Here is a 19707-nt window from a genome sequence, read left to right as displayed (position 1 = left end):
CAGCCCACAGGGGCATATCAACTGGTAAACGACAAAACGAGAAGTACATGTTAATGTATGCAGTATGTACAATGTTTTCCCAGAGTGGGGATGCTGGAAGGTGTCACCCGCAATCAAAAACCTGCATGTTGTGCAGGTACAGCGAATACAACCCCTATGCCTACCCCTATTAGAAGTAGTGGCAGTAGGATACTTGGTGACATCTGTTTTCACCAGAATGTCCCGGATATTTTTGCTACGTTTGTAACAAGACAACAATTTGGTGTTACCTAACCGTAGCTCGGGGTCACTCTGTACAATGGGCCATAATTGTTAAGATATTTGATTTATGCCTGTACTGGCTGAATGATATTGCATCACCCATGGCATAATAGGACCCGAGTTGCTGGCTCTCTGAAATGGACTTATCAAAGTGGCTCTATCAATATTTAATGCTTTTATTTTGGCCTCCTGTAGCAACTGCATGGTGTACCCACGCTCTCTAAATTGGGCAATCACCACATCCATTTGTGAACTAGCTGTTTCTGGATCAGATGTAATGCGTCTGATGCGCAACAGCTGGGAGAACGGTAAGCCCCGTTTTAGGGGTTGGGGGTGAAAACTACTGTAATGTAAAACATTGTTTTTATCAGTCGGTTTACAATAAAGGGAAGTTATTAAGCGACCTTGCTGGACAGAAATTAGGACATCTAGATAATTGATGACCTGATTACAAATTGTGTACGTCAATTTAATAGGGTGTTTAGCGTTGTGCCTATGGATGATCGCTTCAAGTCGAGACTGGGGACCCTGCCAAATGAGTAAAAGATCATCGATGTAGCGGCAGTAAAACAATATACAGGCCGCTACATCCTGATCTTCAAAAAATATTTGCTGTTCAATATCGAACATAAAAATATTGGAATATGAAGGGGCCACAGAGGACCCCATGGCATACCCCTTCCGTTGTAAATATATGTGCCCATCATATAGGAAGACGTTTTTTTGTAACGTCATTTGTAACAGTTGCATACATAACTGAAGGTCAGGGCCCTGGTACTCACCATGGTTCGCTAAAAAATGCTCAACAGAAGCCAACCCCATTTCATGTGGAATGACTGTATATAAATTTTGCACATCAATGCTACATAACACTGGTGTCTCAAACATGGGTAACTGCTGCAATTTGTATAGTAATGTAGTAGTGTCAAGCAGGAAGCGGGGATGGGCTTGTATGCAAGGTTGCATGATGGAATCAAGAAATAAGGCTACTGGTTGAAATAATGATGCTCTGGCGGATATAATCGGGCGCCCAGGGGGATTATGGAGGGACTTGTGGATTTTGGGTGTCGTGTATAATAAAGGCATAACTGGGTGCGATGGTATAAGCGCATCACGTAACTCCCTAGAAATTTTGCCTTCACTGACTGCACAATCTAAAATCAAAATAAGTTGGTCTTTATATTCGGCAGTCGGATCCCTGCTGAGACGACAGTATGTGTCCACATCTTGTAGTTGACGCTCTATTTCGGATTTATAATCTTGTAGATTTTGGATCACGAGTGCTCCCCCTTTATCCGCCGGGTGAAAGATAAGGTTTTCTTTTGCTTGTACACACACATATATACACTAGGGACAATAACATGGTATCCTTATGTAGGGTTTCAATCTCCGCTGATAAGATATCTGTCTATGCTGCTACAGCGCTATAAACCCATGCAGACACAATCGCCGGGATCCCTGAGGATAGCTGTAAAGTCACCGCTACCTTTTTGGGTAAACGTGTCAATGCCTTGTACACCCTAGGGGAAGATTACCATCGTATCCTGTCCCCATTAGGGAAAGGATACTCCCTGAGAATTCTTTTTTGGGAAGCTGCAGCTTCTTGTCTGGAGATTCCCGCTCTTCTTCTTCATGAGAGGAGGGAAATTTACCTCAGCTTTCTTCCCCTTAAAAATGTGTACCCTCGTGTCAGGGACAGATGAGTCATCAGTGATAAGCAAAACATCTTTTATTACAATAACCATATATTGAATACTTTTCTGCCAGTTTGGCTGTACTTTGCATTATCGTAGTCGACACAGGATTCAGACTCCGTGTCGATATCAGGGTCTATGATTTTGGATAGTGAGCGTTGTGAAACTCTGAAAATCTCTGTGACATAGGGACAGACATGGGTAGATTCCCTGTCTGTTCTCTAATCTTTTGTGTAATAATTCATCTTCGCTTAATTTCACATATCCAATCAGGCGTCGGCGGCGACACCACACACACATTTGCTCCATCTCCTCCAAGGGAGAGCCTTTTACCTCAGACATGTCGACACACACGTACCGACACACCACACACTCAGGGAATGCTCTTCTGAAGACAGTTCCCCCACAAGGCCCTTTGGAGAGACAGAGAGAGAGTATGCCAGCACACCCCAGCGCAATATAACCCAGGAAAAACACAGCAATTTAATGTTTACCCCGTAGCGCTGTTATCATCTGCGCCGAATTATGTGCCCCCCCCTCTTCTACCGTGGTATAAGCCGGGGAGAGTCCGTGGAGCTTCCTCTCAGCGGTGCCGTGAAGAAAAACATGGCGCTGGTGAGTGCTGAGGGAGAAGCCCCGCCCCCTCGGCGGCAGGCTTCAGTCCCGCTAAAAGTGTACAATTGGTAGGGGCTCATGCATATATACAGTGTCCAGCTGTATATATGCTCTCTTTGCCAAATAAGAGGTTTATATTGCTGCCCAGGGCACCCCCCCTGCAACCTGCACCCTTACAGTGACCGGAGTATGTGAGGTGTATGGGAGCAATGGCGCACAGCTGCCGTGCTGTGCGTTACCTCAGTGAAGCTCACGAAGTCTTCTGCCGCCTTTTGAAGCCTTCTTTCTTCTCATACTCACCCGGCTTCTTTCTTCTGGCTCTGAGGAGGATGGCGGCGCGGCTCTGGGACGAACGTCCAGGGCGAACCTGTGTTCCGACTCCCTCTGGAGCTAATGGTGTCCAGTAGCCTAAGAAGCAGAGCCTATCATTTAAGTAGGTCTGCTTCTCTCCCCTCAGTCCCTCGATGCAGGGAGTCTGTTGCCAGCAGTGCTCCCTGAAAATAAAAAACCTAACAAATATACTTTAGCAGGAAACTCGGGAGAGCTCCCTGCAGTGCACCCATCTGCCTCTGGGCACAGTCTCAAACTGAGGTCTGGAGGAGGGGCATAGAGGGAGGAGCCAGTGCACACCCAGAGTCAAGTTCTTTCTTAAAGTGCCCATGTCTCCTGTGGAGCCTGTCTATTCCCCATGGTCCTTACAGAGTCCAAGCTATCCTCTAGGACGTTAGAAAAATTAAATCTCTAGCTAGCTATAGATCTCTAGCTATCTATAGATCTCTATCTATCTATAGATCTCTTTCTATATCCAGGCTAATACTGCACTCTCATCACATCACATCAAATCAAATATAGCGGGTGCTCCTAATAGACTCTTGTCATGTCCACTTGAAATAGCAGCAATTTCCACGACGTGGAAGGTGCACTCTCGCGAATAAAAATCAGTCCTCCGAATTTAAGATCAATGATTTATTGTAGTCATCACAAGCCTTTGTTGTCGACGTTTTGGTTCGATGATGAACCTTTTTCAAGACCGCCAATACATCATATCTACATGCTCATCAAATAATCAAAACATGCAATATGCTTGATTTCTACAAGTCCAGCCATAATAAAAGAAATCAGATAGTGCATTCAAATGGAGCCACGGCATACTGATACTAAGATGAAATAATATTCAACCTGTATATCCAACAGTGTACATTAAGATTCAGAAACAAGGGCAGTCAGGTGGAGCATAACGGACTACATAGGTAGAAAACCTGATGCTGCTATAAATAAATAAATATATATATAAAAAAAATTACTACATTCATTCAAACGTTTTAGGCAGGTGTAGAAAAAATGCTGCAAAGCAAGAATGCTTTCAAAAAATAGTGTTAATAAAAATAAACTATTACTAAACATGCAAAGCGAATGAACAGAAGAGAAAATCTAAATCAAATCATTATTTGGTGTGACCACCCTTTGCCTTCAAAACAGCAACAATTCTTCTAGCGACACTTGCACAAAGTTTTAAAGGAATTTGACATGAAAGTTGTTCCAAACATCTTTAAGGACTAAACACAGATCTAGCGGAGAAATGAGCCAGTGGAGAACTTGCCCTATTAACCAATCAGCAGCTCTGTATAATTTCATAGTATGCAAATTATAGATGTTACTTCAGTGCCGATTGGTTTCCATGGGCAACTTCTCCACTGGCTCACTTCTCCGCTCTTATCACTGCTTAGTAAATGTCCCTCTTAGTCAGGATGAATTGTGTTCTCAATGCCAAGATATACAGGAAGGTAGTTATCCATAATGCAGTACCATCAAGGAGGCCTCCGATTGGCTGTATGTTTGGGGTCATATAAATTTGGAGCCAATGTCAGTAAAAAAAAAAAAAAAATTGTGAGGCAGTAATGCTAACCATACCGTACTGCATTTTGTTAATTGATAAAAATTAACACCTCTTTTTTTTTTTTTAAACATTCTTACTTTGCAGCATTTTTTCCACACCTGCCTAAAATACATATATGAACATAAAAGCAACACAAATTAATCATCCTTAAACAGGGCTGTTGTGAATTTGCCATGCTCTCCCAGAAGAAAATTTACCAGGGACTATCACTTATTAAAAAGTCTACTGTATCAGTCTCTTCTCTCTTATTTTATACTGCCACCTTCAGCAAGAGACCAACAGAGAAACAGATTAAACATATTGTAAACAAGTAGGAAGCAGTTACATATTGCATTAAATCAGACATGTACATTTGTGGTGAGTGCAACTTTACTGGTAGAGGGGATGGGATCTCAAAGTAACCAAACTGTGAAACAAAGAAACCTGTAGATTACCTGGCTCGTCAAGTCTTCTTTTCTTGGCGGTGGGCTCTACATTTTCTTCTGCTTCAGCCAGTTCACAATCTTGAACAAAGGAGCAAGGTACAGGTTCAGTGGACATATCAACTGGGACAGAGTCACCATCTGCACCATTTTCTTCAGTCCCTTCTTCTGTTGTCTGCTGGGGACTACTCTCTTGTACTGTGGGAACACATGGTGTGGTTTCTTCTTCCAGAGGGCTTGGCATGTTATCAGATTCCTCCAAGACTGAAGCTGCATTTAACTGGTCAGGGCACGGTGATTTCTCTGTATTTGGAGGATCAATAACACCATCCTCTTTTGAACAGACGTCATCGCTATTTTGCAAAGTATGAAGTTGCTCTGTGGAGGTCTCTGAGAAAGTCGGGGTTGCAAACTTCAGATTCCCATTACTGTCCAGCTTGTTTGGATTTGCACTTTTGCTGGTCTCTTGCTCCTCAGAGGCAGAAACCACTGATGACTCCCCAGTAGCCATGGGAGACAACATCTTTTCAATAGCAAAGGTTTCACTCACAACATTACTCCTGGGAACTGCAGGCTTGACACTGGCTTTAACTAAAGTCAAAGGCTTGACGGGAACATCTTTTACCTTCTGACTCTGGGTAGAGTGGTTCATCAGTTCAGTCAGGAGATTCTTACAGCTCACAGCCACATCAAACATCTGAAGGCTGTCAGCCACAGAGATGATTTTTGTTAAATTGTGTTTCCCAGGTGGTAACTTTCCAGAGTACATCATTTCCAGCAGTAGTGAGAATTCCTCTGGGGAAACAACAGAGGCATCTATTGAGATGGTTTCAGTTGTTTCCAGCAAGGATTTAAAGAGCAAACTTGCAGCAGAGAGGACGAGCTTGTGAGCCCGGAAATGAAAGGTACCAACAAATATTGTGCAGTCACAAAACTGCTGCTCTTTACACAACGTGTATACCTGCTGTAAGAGCTGTCTGCTATAATTTGGAAGCTCCATTGCATAAAATGTAATCCTTTATTGACGTTTTCTTAAATATTCAAGCCTGGGAAGCTGCAAATAAAAAATAAAAAAAAAGGATTTTAATTACCTACCGGTAAATCTTTTTCTCGTAGTCTGTAGAGGATACTGGGGTCCATTTAGTACCATGGGGTATAGACTGGTCCTCTAGGAGCCTTGGGCACTTTAAGAAATTAATAGTGAGCGCTGGCTCCTCCCTCTATGCCCCTCCTACCAGATTGTCTAGGAAACGGTGCCCGAGAAGACGGACATACCTTGAGAGAAGGATTTAAAGGACAGTGGTGAAATTCGAGCCAGCACATACAAACAAGAGGAAAGCCATGCTAATCAAACTTGAACAGGGACAGCAAAAGCTGAGCCAACAATACTTAACCAAGTTACAGAGCAGGAACACACAAAGTACTGGGCGGGCGCCCAGTATCTTCTACGGACTATGAGAAAAGGATTTACCAGTAGGTAATTAAAATCAAATTTTCTCTTACGTCCTAGAGGATACTGGGGTCCATTTAGTACCATGGGGATGTACCAAAGCTACCAAACCGCGTGGGAGAGTGCTGAGGTTCCTGCAGAACTGACTGACCAAACTGAAGAACCTCAGAGGCCAAAAGTATTGAACTTGTAGAACTTAGCAAACATGTCCGTACCTGACCAAGTAGTCGCTCGGCAGAGTTGTAAAGCAGAGTCACCCCGGGCAGCTGCACAGGAAGAATCTACCGACCTAGTAGAGCGGGCCTGTACAGATTTAGGAACCGGCAAACCTGCTGTAGAGTAAGCATGCTGGCTAGTAAGTCTGATCCAGTGAGCAACAGACTGCTTTGAAGCAGGACACACAATTGTATTGGGATCATAGAGCACAAACAGAGTCTGATTTTCTGTGACACACTGTCCGCTTCACACAGATTTTCAAAGCCCTCACAACATCCAGGGACTTTGAAGTAGTAGAGGTGTCGGTAACCACCGGGACCACAATAGGTTGGTTGATATGAAACGCAGACACCACCTTTGGAAGAAATTGCTGACAAGTTTTGAGTTCAGATCTATCTTCAGGAAAAATCAAATAGGGGCTCTTATGAGACAACGCCCCCAATTCCGACACACATCTTGCAGAAGCCAAGGCAAACAGTGTGACGGTCTTCCACGTAAGAAATCCTGTAAAGGCTCAAACCATTCAGATTGTAGAAACTGCAACACCACGTTGAGATCCCAAGGTGGGAGGCACAAAAGGCGGTTGGATGTGCAGAACACCTTTCAAAAACGTCTGAACCTCAGGGAGGGAAGCCAACTGTTTCTGGAAGAAAATGGATAAGGCCGAAATCTGGACGTTTATGGAGCCCAGGTGTAGGCCCACATCCACACCTGATGGCAGAAAAAGCAGAAAACATCCCAGTTGAAACTCCACCGCAGGAAAATTTCCTGTTTTCACACCAAAAGACGTATTTTCTCCAAATACGGTGGTAATGTTTAGACGTTACCCCTTTTCTGGCTGGGATCAAGGTAGGAATTACCCTGTCCGGAATGCCTTTCCGGCTAGAATTTGACGCTCAACCTCCATACAGTCAAACGTAGCCACGGTAAATCTTGATAGACGAATGGCCCCTGTTGCAGAAGATCCTCTCGAAGAGGTAGAGGCCACAGATCCTCCAGGAGCATTTCCAGTAGATCCGCGTACCAAGCCCTTCTCAGCCAATCCAGAGCAATGAGAATTGCTTGAACCTTTTCCCTTTTTATCCTTTTGAGAATTCTTGGGATCAATGGAAGTGGTGAAAACACATACACCATCTGATAGACCCATGGAGTCACCAGAGCGTCCACCGCCACTGCCTGTGGGTCTCTCAAACTGGAACAATACCGCCTGAGCTTCTTGTTGAGACGAGAGGCCATCATGTCAATTTGTGGAATTCCCCACCGACGTGTCAAGTACCCAAACACTTCTGGGTGAAGGCCTCACTCTCCTAGGTGGAGGTCGTGTCTGCTGAGGAAGTCTGCTTCCCAGTTGTCTACTCCCGGAATGAAGATTGCGGACATGGCCACAGCGTGTCTTTCTGTCCAGAGGAGAATCCTTGTTACTTCTGACATTGCAGCTCTGTTCTTCATTCTGCCCTGTCGGTTTACGTACGTTACTGCCGTCACATTGTCCGACTGAACCTGGATGGCTTGACCTTGAAGAAGATGTGATGCCAGTAGAAGGGCATTGTATACGGCCCTTAGTTCCAGAATGTTAATTTGAAGAATGGTTTCCAGACTTGACCATTTTCCTTGGAAGTGTTCCTCCCATGTCTGTGGTCAGCAGAATCCAATTTTGAATCCCGAACCTTCGGCCCTCTGTCAGGTGAGAAGTCTGAAGCCACCACAGAAGAGAAATCCTGGCTTTTGGTGACAGAAGTATCCTCTGGTGCATGTGGAGATGTGATCCAGGTCATTTGTCAAACAGATCCAGCTGGAAGGACCTTGCGTGAAACCTTCCGTACTGCAGCGCCTCGTAAGCGGCTACCATCTTTCCCAGAAGGCGAATGCATAGATGCACCGTTATCCAGGTTGGTTTTAGAACATCCTGCACCATCAACTGGATTACCAATGCTTTTTTCAATGGAAGGAATACCTTCTGTGCCTCCGTATCCAGTATCATCCCCAGGAACGGAAACCTTCATGTTGGTTCCTGGGGAGATTTTGGTAGTTTCAGAATCCATCCATGATCCCGGAGTAGTCGAGTTGAGAGGGCAATGTTGTCCAACAACAGCTCCCTGGATGGTGCTTTAATCATCAGATAGTCCAGGTACGGGATTATGTTCACTCCCTGTTTGCGGAGGCGAAACATCATCTCTACCATTACCTTGGTGAACACCCTCGGTGCCGTGGAGAGGCCAAATGGCAGGGCCTGGAACTGGTAGTGACAGTCCTGTAATGAAAACCTTAGCTATGCCTGATGAGGTGGCCAGATTGGGATATGACAGTATGCATCCTTAATTTCCACAGACACCAAGAATTCCCTTTCCTCCAGACCTGAGATCGCCGCTCTCAGAGACTCCATCTTGAATTTGAACACCCGTAAATACGGGTTCAGTGACTTGAGGTTTAAAATGGGTCTTCCGAACCGAACGGTTTCGGTACCACAAACAGGTTGGAATAATAACCTTTGTTCTGTAGCGGAGGTGGAACTGGAAAAAATGACCTGAGTCTGCACCAGTTTTAGAATTGCATCCTGTAAAATTATACTTGCCTCCTGAGAAGCTGGTAAGCCTGATTTGAAGAATCTGTGAGGTGGGAGTTCCTGAAACTCCAGTCTGTACCCCTGGGCAATGAGCTCTTTGGCCCAGGGATCCTGGCATGATATCGCCCATATGTGACTGAAATCTCTTAATCGGGCTCCCATCTGCCTGTCTCCCAGGCAGTGCGGTCCACAGTCATGCAGAAGGCTTTGAGGAAACAGAACCTGAGTTCTGTTCCTATGAACCTGCAGTTGCTTGTTTTCTGGGTTTACCTCTATTGCCTTTGAAAGCTGTAGAAAAACCTTTGGTTTTATTTTTAAATTAAATTTTGCTGTCCGAAAGGTTTGCCGAGTTGGAGCAGAGTAGGTCTTCCTAGCTGGGAAGGGAGGGGGCTGCGGAAGGAAAATATGTAGACTTACCCGCCATAGTTCTGGATATCCACGTAACCAGTTCTTCTCTAAACAGGGCCTCACCTGTGAATGGTAGGCTTTCCACACCTTTTCTGGAATCCATAGTCCACTGACATAGCCATGGAACCCTGCGTGTTGACACTGCCATGGCGCGTGCATGGAGCAAGCCTCTCTCTTTTATGGCCTCCACCATAAAATTTGCAGAGTCCTGTATATGCTGTAGGAGTAAAACTATCTCCCCTCTGGATAAAGAATCTAACCCCTCAATTAGGTTACCTGACCATTTTGCAATGACCCTAGTGACCCATTCACAAGCTATAGTGGGTCTTTGGGCCACTACTGCAGCTGTGTACAGAGATTTCAAAATGGTCTAAATCTTGAGGTCAGCCGTGTCCTTTAAGGAGGCTGCCCCCAGAACAGGTAAGATTATTTTACGTGACAACCGAGACACCAATGAATCAACAATCGGTGGGGTTTCCCATTTTTTTTCTATCATCCTGAGGAAAAGAGAAGGATGCCAGTAACATTTTAGGTATCTGAAACTTCTTGTCAGGATTAATCGAAGTTTCTTCAAATAGGGAATTTGGGGGGTCATTCCGAGTTGATCGCTAGCTGCATTCGTTCGCTGTGCAGCGATGAGGCAAAAAAACGGCAGTTCTGAGCATGCGGCGCAATGCGCGACGTACTATTACAACGGCCGATGTAGTTTCACACAGGGTCTAGCGAAGTTTTCAGTCGCACTGCTGACCGCAGAGTGATCGACATGAAGGGGGCGTTTCTGGGTGTCAACTGACCGTTTTCAGGGAGTGTTCATAAAAACGTAGGCGTGCCAAGAAAAATGCAGGCGTGGCTGGGCGAAAGCAGGGCGTGTTTGTGACATCAAAATAGGAACTGAGTAGTTTGAAGTGATTGTAAGCCCCGAGTAGGTTTTCAGCTACTGATAAACTGCACCAAAAAAAAAAAAAAAAAAAAAAAAAAAAAAAACTTTGTAGCTGCTCTGCGATCCTTTCGTTCGCACTTCTGCTAAGCTAAAAATACACTCCCAGTAGGCGGCAGTATATAGCATTTGCACGGCTGCTAAAAACTGCTAGCGAGCGATCAACTCGGAATGACCCCCTTAATTCCTTAGATGCAGGGAAAGTAGCAGAGGATTTCTTTTACACATTAAAATAAGATTCCTCATCTTCCTCTGTCACTTTGTCAGGAATGTGCAGGATGTCTCTAATAGCTTCTATCAGAGCCTGTATTCCTTGTGACAGAGCTGCATCCGCCCCTCCCAAGTCCAACACACCCTCCTCTGCTCTGATACATCATCATCATCAGTGTCAACCTGCAGGATTTGGGCCAGAGTACGCTTTTGTGGACAAATGGTAAGAGTCTGAGACGCCGGAATGCCACTGAATCTCTAGTCATCAGGTCATCTACCGACTGTCTTAAGTATTGCGTCTCTCTCATTTTGGGACAATTTATGTGAAATATTTGAGATCATCCCTTTTAATGAATCCAACCATACTGGTTCGGACCCACTAGCCTGAGAATGTGTACTATCCTGAGTACACTGTAGTGATCGCCCTGGGGAACAAAAACACTCTGCCGTGCACGAGACACACTCCTTTGACATTGTAAAATGTGAATGAAGACACCCACACAGGAGAAAAATTAAAAGCACAGTTAACCCATACAGAGCACTCCAGGGAGACAGAGTATGATGGAGCCAGCCACACTCGCACCCTTATAGCTAATGCCAAGCTTAGCTGGGTCGCAAACTAAGTACCCTTAATAGGGCTTATTCTAATAATGCTCCCCCCCCCCCCCCCTCTTGCATGACCACCTGGTACAGCTGAGGTAATCTGAGGACCTTGTGGAGGAGCTGCGCATCTGCAGCTTACGCAGACAACTGGCAGAGAAGGAAAATCGCGCTGGTGAGCTGTTGGATCCACTCATAGTGAAGCCCCGCCCCCTCAATGGTAAGCTGTCTTCTCGTTTTTTTATACTGGCTGAGGTGATTTTGGTGCTTAACAGTGGGTCAGAGCCCCTGTAAGCGCTGTGCCAGTGTGGGTAGTTGTTTAAAATTGGCCCAACTCGCCCCTAATAGCGGTGCAGCAATGCTGATCTGAGCCCGAAGACGCAGCCTGCACTCAAAGCTGCCTTGTGCCGCCATAATAGTCAGCGACCCGCTAACCAGGATGCCGGCATAGTACTCACCAATCTTCTAACTTCTGGCTCTTAGGGGTGGCAGCGTGCTGCGGGAATGTACGCTCGCCATGGTGGGGCTCACAAATGGTTCCCTCAGGAGCTGTGTCCTGTCAGCGGGGAACGGGACCATTAACCCTATAGGAGTTTAGGCCGTTCCACCCCCCTAAGTCCCACGAAGCAGACAGCCTGGTGCTAACCAGCCCTGTCTGAAAATAACAAACAGAAAATAAATGCAGAACACTCTTCTTCAGGAGCTTCCCTAAGCGTGACCGTCTCCTCCGGGCACATTTTCTAAACTGAGTCTGGTAGGAGGGGCATAGAGGGAGGAGCCAGCACACACTATTGATTTCTTAAAGTGCCCAAGGCTCCTAGTGGACCAGTCTATACCCCATGGTACTAAATGGACATCAGTATCCTCTAGGACGTAAGATGAAGACAATATTCTTAATTCTTGTTGAAAAAGTAATGGGAGTTTTTAAAAAGGTGATTGGCTTGGCTATCCGGTCAAATAGTAACCATGTTGACATTCATAAGGTCAACACCCTTGGGTCAACATGAGAACGTTGACAAGGTTCAAATTTTGAAAGGCATTAGGTCGGCATCCTCAAACTATTGACATGTACAAAGTGATGACATCTGAAATGTTGACACGCTGAGCATGCCAATAGTTAGGGTTAAGCTGTGGGGGGAGGTTAGGATTAGATATTAAGACTAGGGATACAGGGAGAAATACCGGAAATGTCCTCTTCAGATGCCTGTATCTTGACTGATCATGACCGCCTGAATACACCAGAAGGTAATAAGCCAGTAGACCACCAAGGGCGGTTTGTAGGCAGTTCATCATGTCGGGAAGACATACAAACCAACAAAGAGACCAGGACACTGTGTGTGGAGTTTGTATGCCCTCTCCATGTGATGTGTGCATGACATAACTGAGGACTTCTGTTTCTTCCTATAGTCCAAAACTTTCCAGTCGGTTAATCAGCTTCTTAGGAAAATGACTTTTGCTTGTGTATGTTTGCGGGGAATTCAATTCCCCTGGGGAAGGCAGGCCAAGTAAATATGCTGATAACATATAGAGAATAATAATAAAAAATAGTGTAGGATTAATAGAAACGTCAATCCCTAAAAAACACACTTAGATTCAAATTCCTACATTCAGCAAAACGCTACTGTAAACAGTCAAGGTTTAACAGTAAGTTACAATAAGGCAGTTTTATTGCTCACACAACCTGGATCAAAATGTATATTGTAAACATGAATGGCTTCTCTACATGTAAATACCTTTACAGATAATTATTGAATGCCACAATATCTATGTTGCTCCTGACTATACTTTGGAATCTAACATGAAAAAAGTTGATTTATTAACAGAAAACATCAGTCTCCTTACTAATTTCCAGCACAACTTTCCTTCTCAAATCACTTAATACCCCTTTCACATCGCACTAAAAACCCGGAATCGGGTCAGTGTGCGATGTGAAAGGTCCAATTCTGAATTAGCGGGTCGCCTGACCCGGTAATTCAACCCGGTAAAAAAGAAGGGTTCTTACCGGGTCAGGTGCAGTGTGAATGGGAGCCGTTCCGATGCGACACGGCTCCCATTCACAGCATAGGCGGCGCAGGAGATGAGCTCATCTCCCAGCGCCGCCTCCACCCCTGCTGCTGCTGCGCCCTCCGCTGCTATGGCAACCGACCCGATATATTGCCGGGTCGGAAAGCCAGCAACGGAGCGCAAATGCCGGATCCCACCCGGTAAGTACACGTTTCTCTTACCGGGTAGGATCCGGCATTTGCGATCTGAAAGCAGCATTAGTAAGTCATCTCATAAGTATCTTTTCCAGGCTGCTACATCAGGAAATTGTTGAAAGCACAGCTGACTGTATTTGCCAGAACCTCCCATTACTCTACTGCAGGCATGTCCAAACTGTTGAGAAACTACACATCCCAGCATGCCCTGACACAGCTTTAGCATTCTCTGACAGCAAAACTGTCAGGGCATGCTGGGATATGTAGTTTCACAACAGCTGGAGGGCCGCAGTTTGGACATGCCTGCTCTACTGACATTTCCAATCCTACATACATATCTTTATGGGTGCTAGCTGCTCCTGCTGTACCAACAAGGTAGTTAGATAAAACAAACAACTCCCAAACTGCACTGGGGAAGTCACACAATATATTTTGCACTTTTTTGGAGAGGTCTCCGCAGAAATATGAGTTTTAAGTCAGCAACCGCTAAATACAAATTCTTTGTAAACATTAGACACTCATTTAAAATGAAGGAAAAAGCTGCAAAACAGTGACTAAATCTGAACTTAATGTACACTAGTCCCTGTATGGACCCTTAGAAATATATTAGGAATATATACAGTAGCATAACACTGAGCCAATTTTAAAGTCAATCACAACATCACAATGTTTCCTCTTACACCTATCCTTTTTCTGCCATATGGCACAACTTAAGCACTTATATCAATTCCCGGACTATAATAATTTATTTCCTGAAATCTGTGTTATTCGCACTATAGACATGTGCACAGTTGCTTATAGTGTACTAGGATTAGTGTTTTTGTTGCGCAGGAATTGGAGCAAAGTGGCAGATGAAGCACAATTTGTGGTGTGGAACAAGGCACCGCTCACTTGCATTGGACCTCCATCTTTTGGCTTTTTGCACAGGTTAGCAGATCTGTGTGAAGTCACACACCGCAGCTACATGCAATTCCATCCCCAGTGTCCAGAGAGTACCCTCGCATGTAACATTTTGTCACCTAAATGATTCGACTAAAACACATTTTGTGAATAAGCCTCTGGTGTGATGCAGATCAGGGGTATTTGTCTCGTTTAGAGGAACAGTACATATGAACACATCTGAACATTTCAACTGAAACACTGAATAAACAGGAAGGACAGAGAGCAGATTGGGAGAGACGATAGGACGATCATCTGAAATAAAATATTAGCCCTACAGGAGAATAGCAGTTGTAAGGTAAGGTAACCGGCTCAGTGATGCTGCCCTGACCCACATCCCGAGCACAGCCCTCAGCTCAGCCAGCCATTCATTGGGCATAAATGTCACTAGCAAGGAGACAGGCTACCTGGAAGGCTAAAGAAGCAGCGCCGCCCGCAAGCACGTGATTTGGGCCCGAGCGGAGGCATCCTACATGTCACACTCACCCGCTGTGTGCGCCCGGCGGCTCCACTTTGTGTATCTCCCAAGGCCGTAGTGTTATAACATCTTCTTCTTATTCTATATTAGGGCAGGCCCCAATCACCATTCCTTCCCCTCCGACCTCACTTGCCGTCAGACGCACGCACGACGTCCTTTACGCACAACGTGCAAGTCCGGAAAGATCAGCCACGGGGTTTGTCAAAAGCACTGTCAATAAAGTTGATAAAAAAAAAAGAAAAGCTTTATGCTTTGATAAATTCAGACTGAGGGACACGGTTAGCATACTTGCCTACCTGACCCTCTCCATTAGGGAGAAAATGCTCTGTTCCTGGAGTTTCCTGGTAATGTATGATTTCCATCATCTGTGGTGTGCTAGTTAATTGATAAAGTCCAGGAACAGAGCATTTTCTCTTACGTCCTAGAGGATGCTGGGGACTCCGTAAGGACCATGGGGTATAGATGGGCTCCGCAGGAGATAGGGCACCTAAAAAGAACTTCATACCTCCCAACTTTTCCCTTCTGTAAAGAGGGACGTTGCCTACTAAAAGGGGCGTGGCTTCGCGGGGCCGCTCGCGAGCCACGCCCCCGTTTTCGTCACTGAAGGGGCATGCCCAGCGCTCTGTGAGCTGCTGGCATGCCCCCTCTCCCTCTGTCTCCAATGAATAGACGCTGTGCGCATGCACACAGCGTCTATTCACCGCTGCTCTGCTAAGCAGGGCAGCGAGAGACAGTGCCCCTCCCAACTGCCCCCCCACACCGCGGGACACTGCGGCCCGCGGGTGGGACAGCGGGACAGTCCCCAAAAAACGGGACTGTCCCGCGAAAATCGGGACAGTTGGGAGGTATGGAACTTTGACTATGGGTGTGCACTGGCTCCTCCCTCTATGCCCCTCCTCCAGACCTCAGTTAGATCTTGTGCCCAGAGGAGAATGGGTGTACTGCAGAGAGCTCTCCAGAGTTTTCTGTGGAAAAAGAATTTTGTTAGGTTTTTTATTTTCAGGGAGTCCTGTTGGCAACAGGCTCCCTGCATCGTGGGACCGAGGAGAGAGAAGCAGAGCTGGCTTGTCAAGTTGGGCTCTGTTTCTAAGGCTACTGGACACCATTAGCTCCAGAGGGAGTCGGAACACAGGTCTCACCTGGGGTTCGTCCCGGAGCCGCGCCGCCGTCCTCCTCACAGATGCCGAAGATAGAAGCTGGGTGAGTATGAGAAGGCAGAAGACATCATAGGCGGCAGAAGACATCAGATCTTCATGAGGTAAGGCGCTGCGCGCCATTGCTCCCATTCACACACACAGAGCAGCACTGAAGGGTGCAGGGCGCAGGGGGGGGCGCCCTGGGCAGCAATAAACCTCACATTTGGGCACTGACCAGGTAGATTAGACTGCTGGGCAGTAATTCTACGATCCCCCGCCATTTTCTATAAAAAAATCACCGGGACCGAAGCCCGCCGTCGGGTGGGCGGAGCTTGATCCCCAGCACTAACCAGCGCCATTTTCTCAGCAGAAGCTGCATGAGGAAAACGCTGGCTCCCTGGTCTCTCCCCTGCTGAACATTCAGGCTGGAAAAAAGAGGAGGGGGGCATTTTGAGCGCAGTGAGTGGGAATCTGGTCATTTTATATATATATATATATATATATATATATATATTTCTCTAACGTCCTAGTGGATGCTGGGAACTCCGTAAGGACCATGGGGAATAGCGGGCTCCGAAGGAGGCTGGGCACTCTAGAAAGATCTTAGACTACCTGGTGTGCACTGGCTCCTCCCACTATGACCCTCCTCCAAGCCTCTGTTAGATTTCGTGCCCGGCCGAGGTTGGATGCACACTAGGGGCTCTCCTGAGCTCTTAGAAAGTTATAGTCTTAGAATTTGTTCTTTTCAGTGAGACCTGCTGGCAACAGGCTCACTGCAGCGAGGGACTAAGGGGAGAAGAAGCGAACTCGCCTGCTTGCAGCCGGATTGGGCTTCTTAGGCTACTGGACACCATTAGCTCCAGAGGGATCGACCGCAGGCCCAGCCTTGATGTTCGGTCCCGGAGCCGCGCCGCCGTCCCCCTTACAGAGCCAGAAGCAAGAAGATGGTCCGGAAAATCGGCGGCATGAAGACTCAGTCTTCACCAAGGTAGCGCACAGCACTGCAGCTGTGCGCCATTGCTCCTCTCACACACTTCATACTCCGGTCACTGAGGGTGCAGGGCGCTGGGGGGGGGGGCGCCCTGAGGCAGCAATAAAAACACCTTGGCTGGCAAAAATACCTCAATATATAGCCCCAGGGGCTATATATGAGGTAAATACCCCTGCCAGAAGTCCATAAAAAACGGGAGAATAGGCCGCGAAAAAGGGGCGGAGCCTATCTCCTCAGCACACTGGCGCCATTTTCCCTCACAGCTCCGTTGGAGGGAAGCTCCCTGGCTCTCCCCTGCAGTCTACAAGGGTTAAAAAAAGAGAGAGGGGGCACTAAATTTAGGCGCAGTATACATTATATATATATAGATATAAAGCTATAGGGGACATAACTCAGTTAGTCCCTGCAGTATATAGCGCTCTGGTGTGTGCTGGCATACTCTCACTCTGTCCCCCCAAAGGGCTTTTGTGGGTCCTGTCCTCGTTTAGAGCATTCCCTGTGTGTCTGCGGTGTGTCGGTACGGCTGTGTCGACATGTTGAATGAGGAGGCTTATATGGTGACGGAACAGAGGCCGATATATGTGATGTCGCCCCCTGTGGGGCCGACACCAGAGTGGATAGAGAGGTAAAAGGTATTAACCGACAGTGTCAACTCCTTACATAAAAGGGTGGATGACGTAACAGCTGTGGGACAGCCGGCTTCGCAGCCCGCGCCTGCCCAGGCGTCTCAAAGGCCATCAGGGGCTCAAAAACGCCCGCTCTCTCAGATGGCAGACACAGATGTCGACACGGAGTCTGACTCCAGTGTCGACAAGGTGGAGACATATACACAATCCAATCCGTGACTTGATCCCGGCAATAAAAAATGTGTTATACATTTCTGACTTTAACCTCTATAAATGGGTTTTAGGTTTGGGGAGAAAAAACAGGCAGTGTTTTGTTCCCCCATCAGATGAATAAATGAAGTGTGTGAAAAGCGTGGGTTCCCCCGTTAAGAAACTGGTAATTTATAAAAAGTTACTGATGGCGTACCCTTTCCCGCCAGGAGGATAAGTTACGCTGGGAGATATCCCCTAGGGTGGATAAGGCGCTCACACGTTTGTCAAAAAAAGGTGGCACTGCCGTCTTAGGATACGGCCACTTTAATAGGTACCTGTTGATAAAAAAAAAAAAACAGGAGGCTATCCTGAAGTCTGTATTTACACACTCAGGTACTAGACTGAGACCTGCAGATAGTGCTGCTGCAGCGTGGTTGGTGACCCTGTCAAACAGGGATAATAGTTGGCAAACATAAAAACATATTAAAGACGTTGTCTTATATATGGGGGATGCACAGAGGGACATTTTCCCGGCTGGCATCCAAAATAAATGTAATGTCCATTCTGTCAGGAGGGTATTAGAGACCTGTCACTGGACAGGTGATGCTGACTTAAAAAGCGCATAGAGAGCCTTATAAGAGTGAGGAATTATTTGGGGATGGTCTCTGGGACCTCGTATCCACAGCAACTGCTGGGAAGAAATAATTTTACCTCAGGTTTCCTCACAGAAAAAGGTACAGTCCTTTCGGCTTCAGAAAAGCAAGCGGGTCAAATGGCGCTTCCTTTCTGTACAGAGACAAGGGTAGAGGGAAAAAGCTGCACCAGTCAGCCTGTTCCCAGAATCAAGATTCTTCCCCCGCCTCCTGTGAGTACACACCATGACGCGGGTGCTCCACAGGTGTAGCCAGGTACGGTGGGGGGCCGCCTCAAAAATTTCAGCAATTAGTGGGCTCGCTCACAGGTGGATCCCTGTTTCTTCCAAGTAGTATTTCAGGGGTACAAGCTGGAATTAGAGATGTCTCCCCCCAGCCGTTTCCTAAAATATGCCTTGCTGACAACTCCCTCAAGCAGGGAGGCTGTGCTAGAGGCAATTAATAAGCGGTATTCCCAGCAGGTAATACTCAAGGTGCCCCTACTTCAACAAGGACGGGGTTACTATTCCACACGGGTTGGGGTACCGAAACCGCATGGTTCGGTGTGACCCATTTTATATTTAAAATCCTTGAACATAAAAAAATTCAAGTTCAAGATGGAATCGCTCAGGGCGGTTATTGCAAGCCTGGACGAGGGGGATTACATGGTATCCCGGGACATCAAGGATGCTTACCTGCATGTCCCCATTTACCATCCTCGCCAGGAGTACCTCAGATTTGTGGTACAGGATTACCATTACCAAGTCCAGACACTGCCGTTTGGACTGTACATGGCACCGAGGGTGTTTTATCAAGGTAATGGCCGAAATGATGATACTCCTTCAAAAAAAAAAAAAAAGGGAGTTGTAATTATCCCGTAATTGGACAATCTCGTTATAAGGGCGAGGTCCAAGGAGCAGTTGGTAGTCGGGGTAGCACTATTTTGGAAAGTGCTACAACAGCATAGATGGATTCTAAACAGTCCAAAGTCACAGCTGGTTCCTATGACACGTCTACTGTTCCTGGGGATGGTTCTGGACATAAACCAGAAATAGTGTTTCTCCCGGAGGAGAAAGCCAAGGAGTTGTCATCTCTAGTCAGAGACCTCCTGAAACCAAAATAGGTAGCGGTGCATCATTGCACGCGAGTCCTGGGAAAAATGGTAGCTTCTTACGAAGCAATCCCATTAGGCAGGTTCCATACAAGAACTTTTCAGAGGGACCTGTTGGACAAGTGGTCCGG

General features: G+C 46.4%; 1 protein-coding gene across 2 annotated transcripts in view; it reads right to left on the bottom strand.

Moving 5' to 3' along the window:
* ZBTB40 (zinc finger and BTB domain containing 40) overlaps positions 1-15105 on the bottom strand; it is a 368246-nt gene extending 353141 nt beyond the window's left edge. Inside the window, exons 1-2 of one of the 2 annotated variants that reach the window (XM_063942961.1) lie at positions 14897-15105; positions 4902-5943 (exon numbers count right to left, since the gene is read on the bottom strand). In XM_063942961.1, the coding sequence (XP_063799031.1) occupies positions 4902-5889 (988 nt within the window). In that variant the 5' untranslated portion in view covers positions 5890-5943; positions 14897-15105. The remainder of the gene's footprint in view (positions 1-4901; positions 5944-14896) is intronic. The other variant, XM_063942962.1, reaches the window with a different exon arrangement.
* Between the last annotated feature and the right edge of the window lie 4602 nt (positions 15106-19707).

The sequence above is a fragment of the Pseudophryne corroboree genome, chromosome 10 (genome assembly GCF_028390025.1).
Source record: "Pseudophryne corroboree isolate aPseCor3 chromosome 10, aPseCor3.hap2, whole genome shotgun sequence".
Classification (NCBI taxonomy): Eukaryota; Metazoa; Chordata; class Amphibia; order Anura; family Myobatrachidae; genus Pseudophryne; species Pseudophryne corroboree.
Note: the sequence above shows the minus strand (reverse complement) of the source record. Positions and strands in the feature narration are given on the sequence as shown.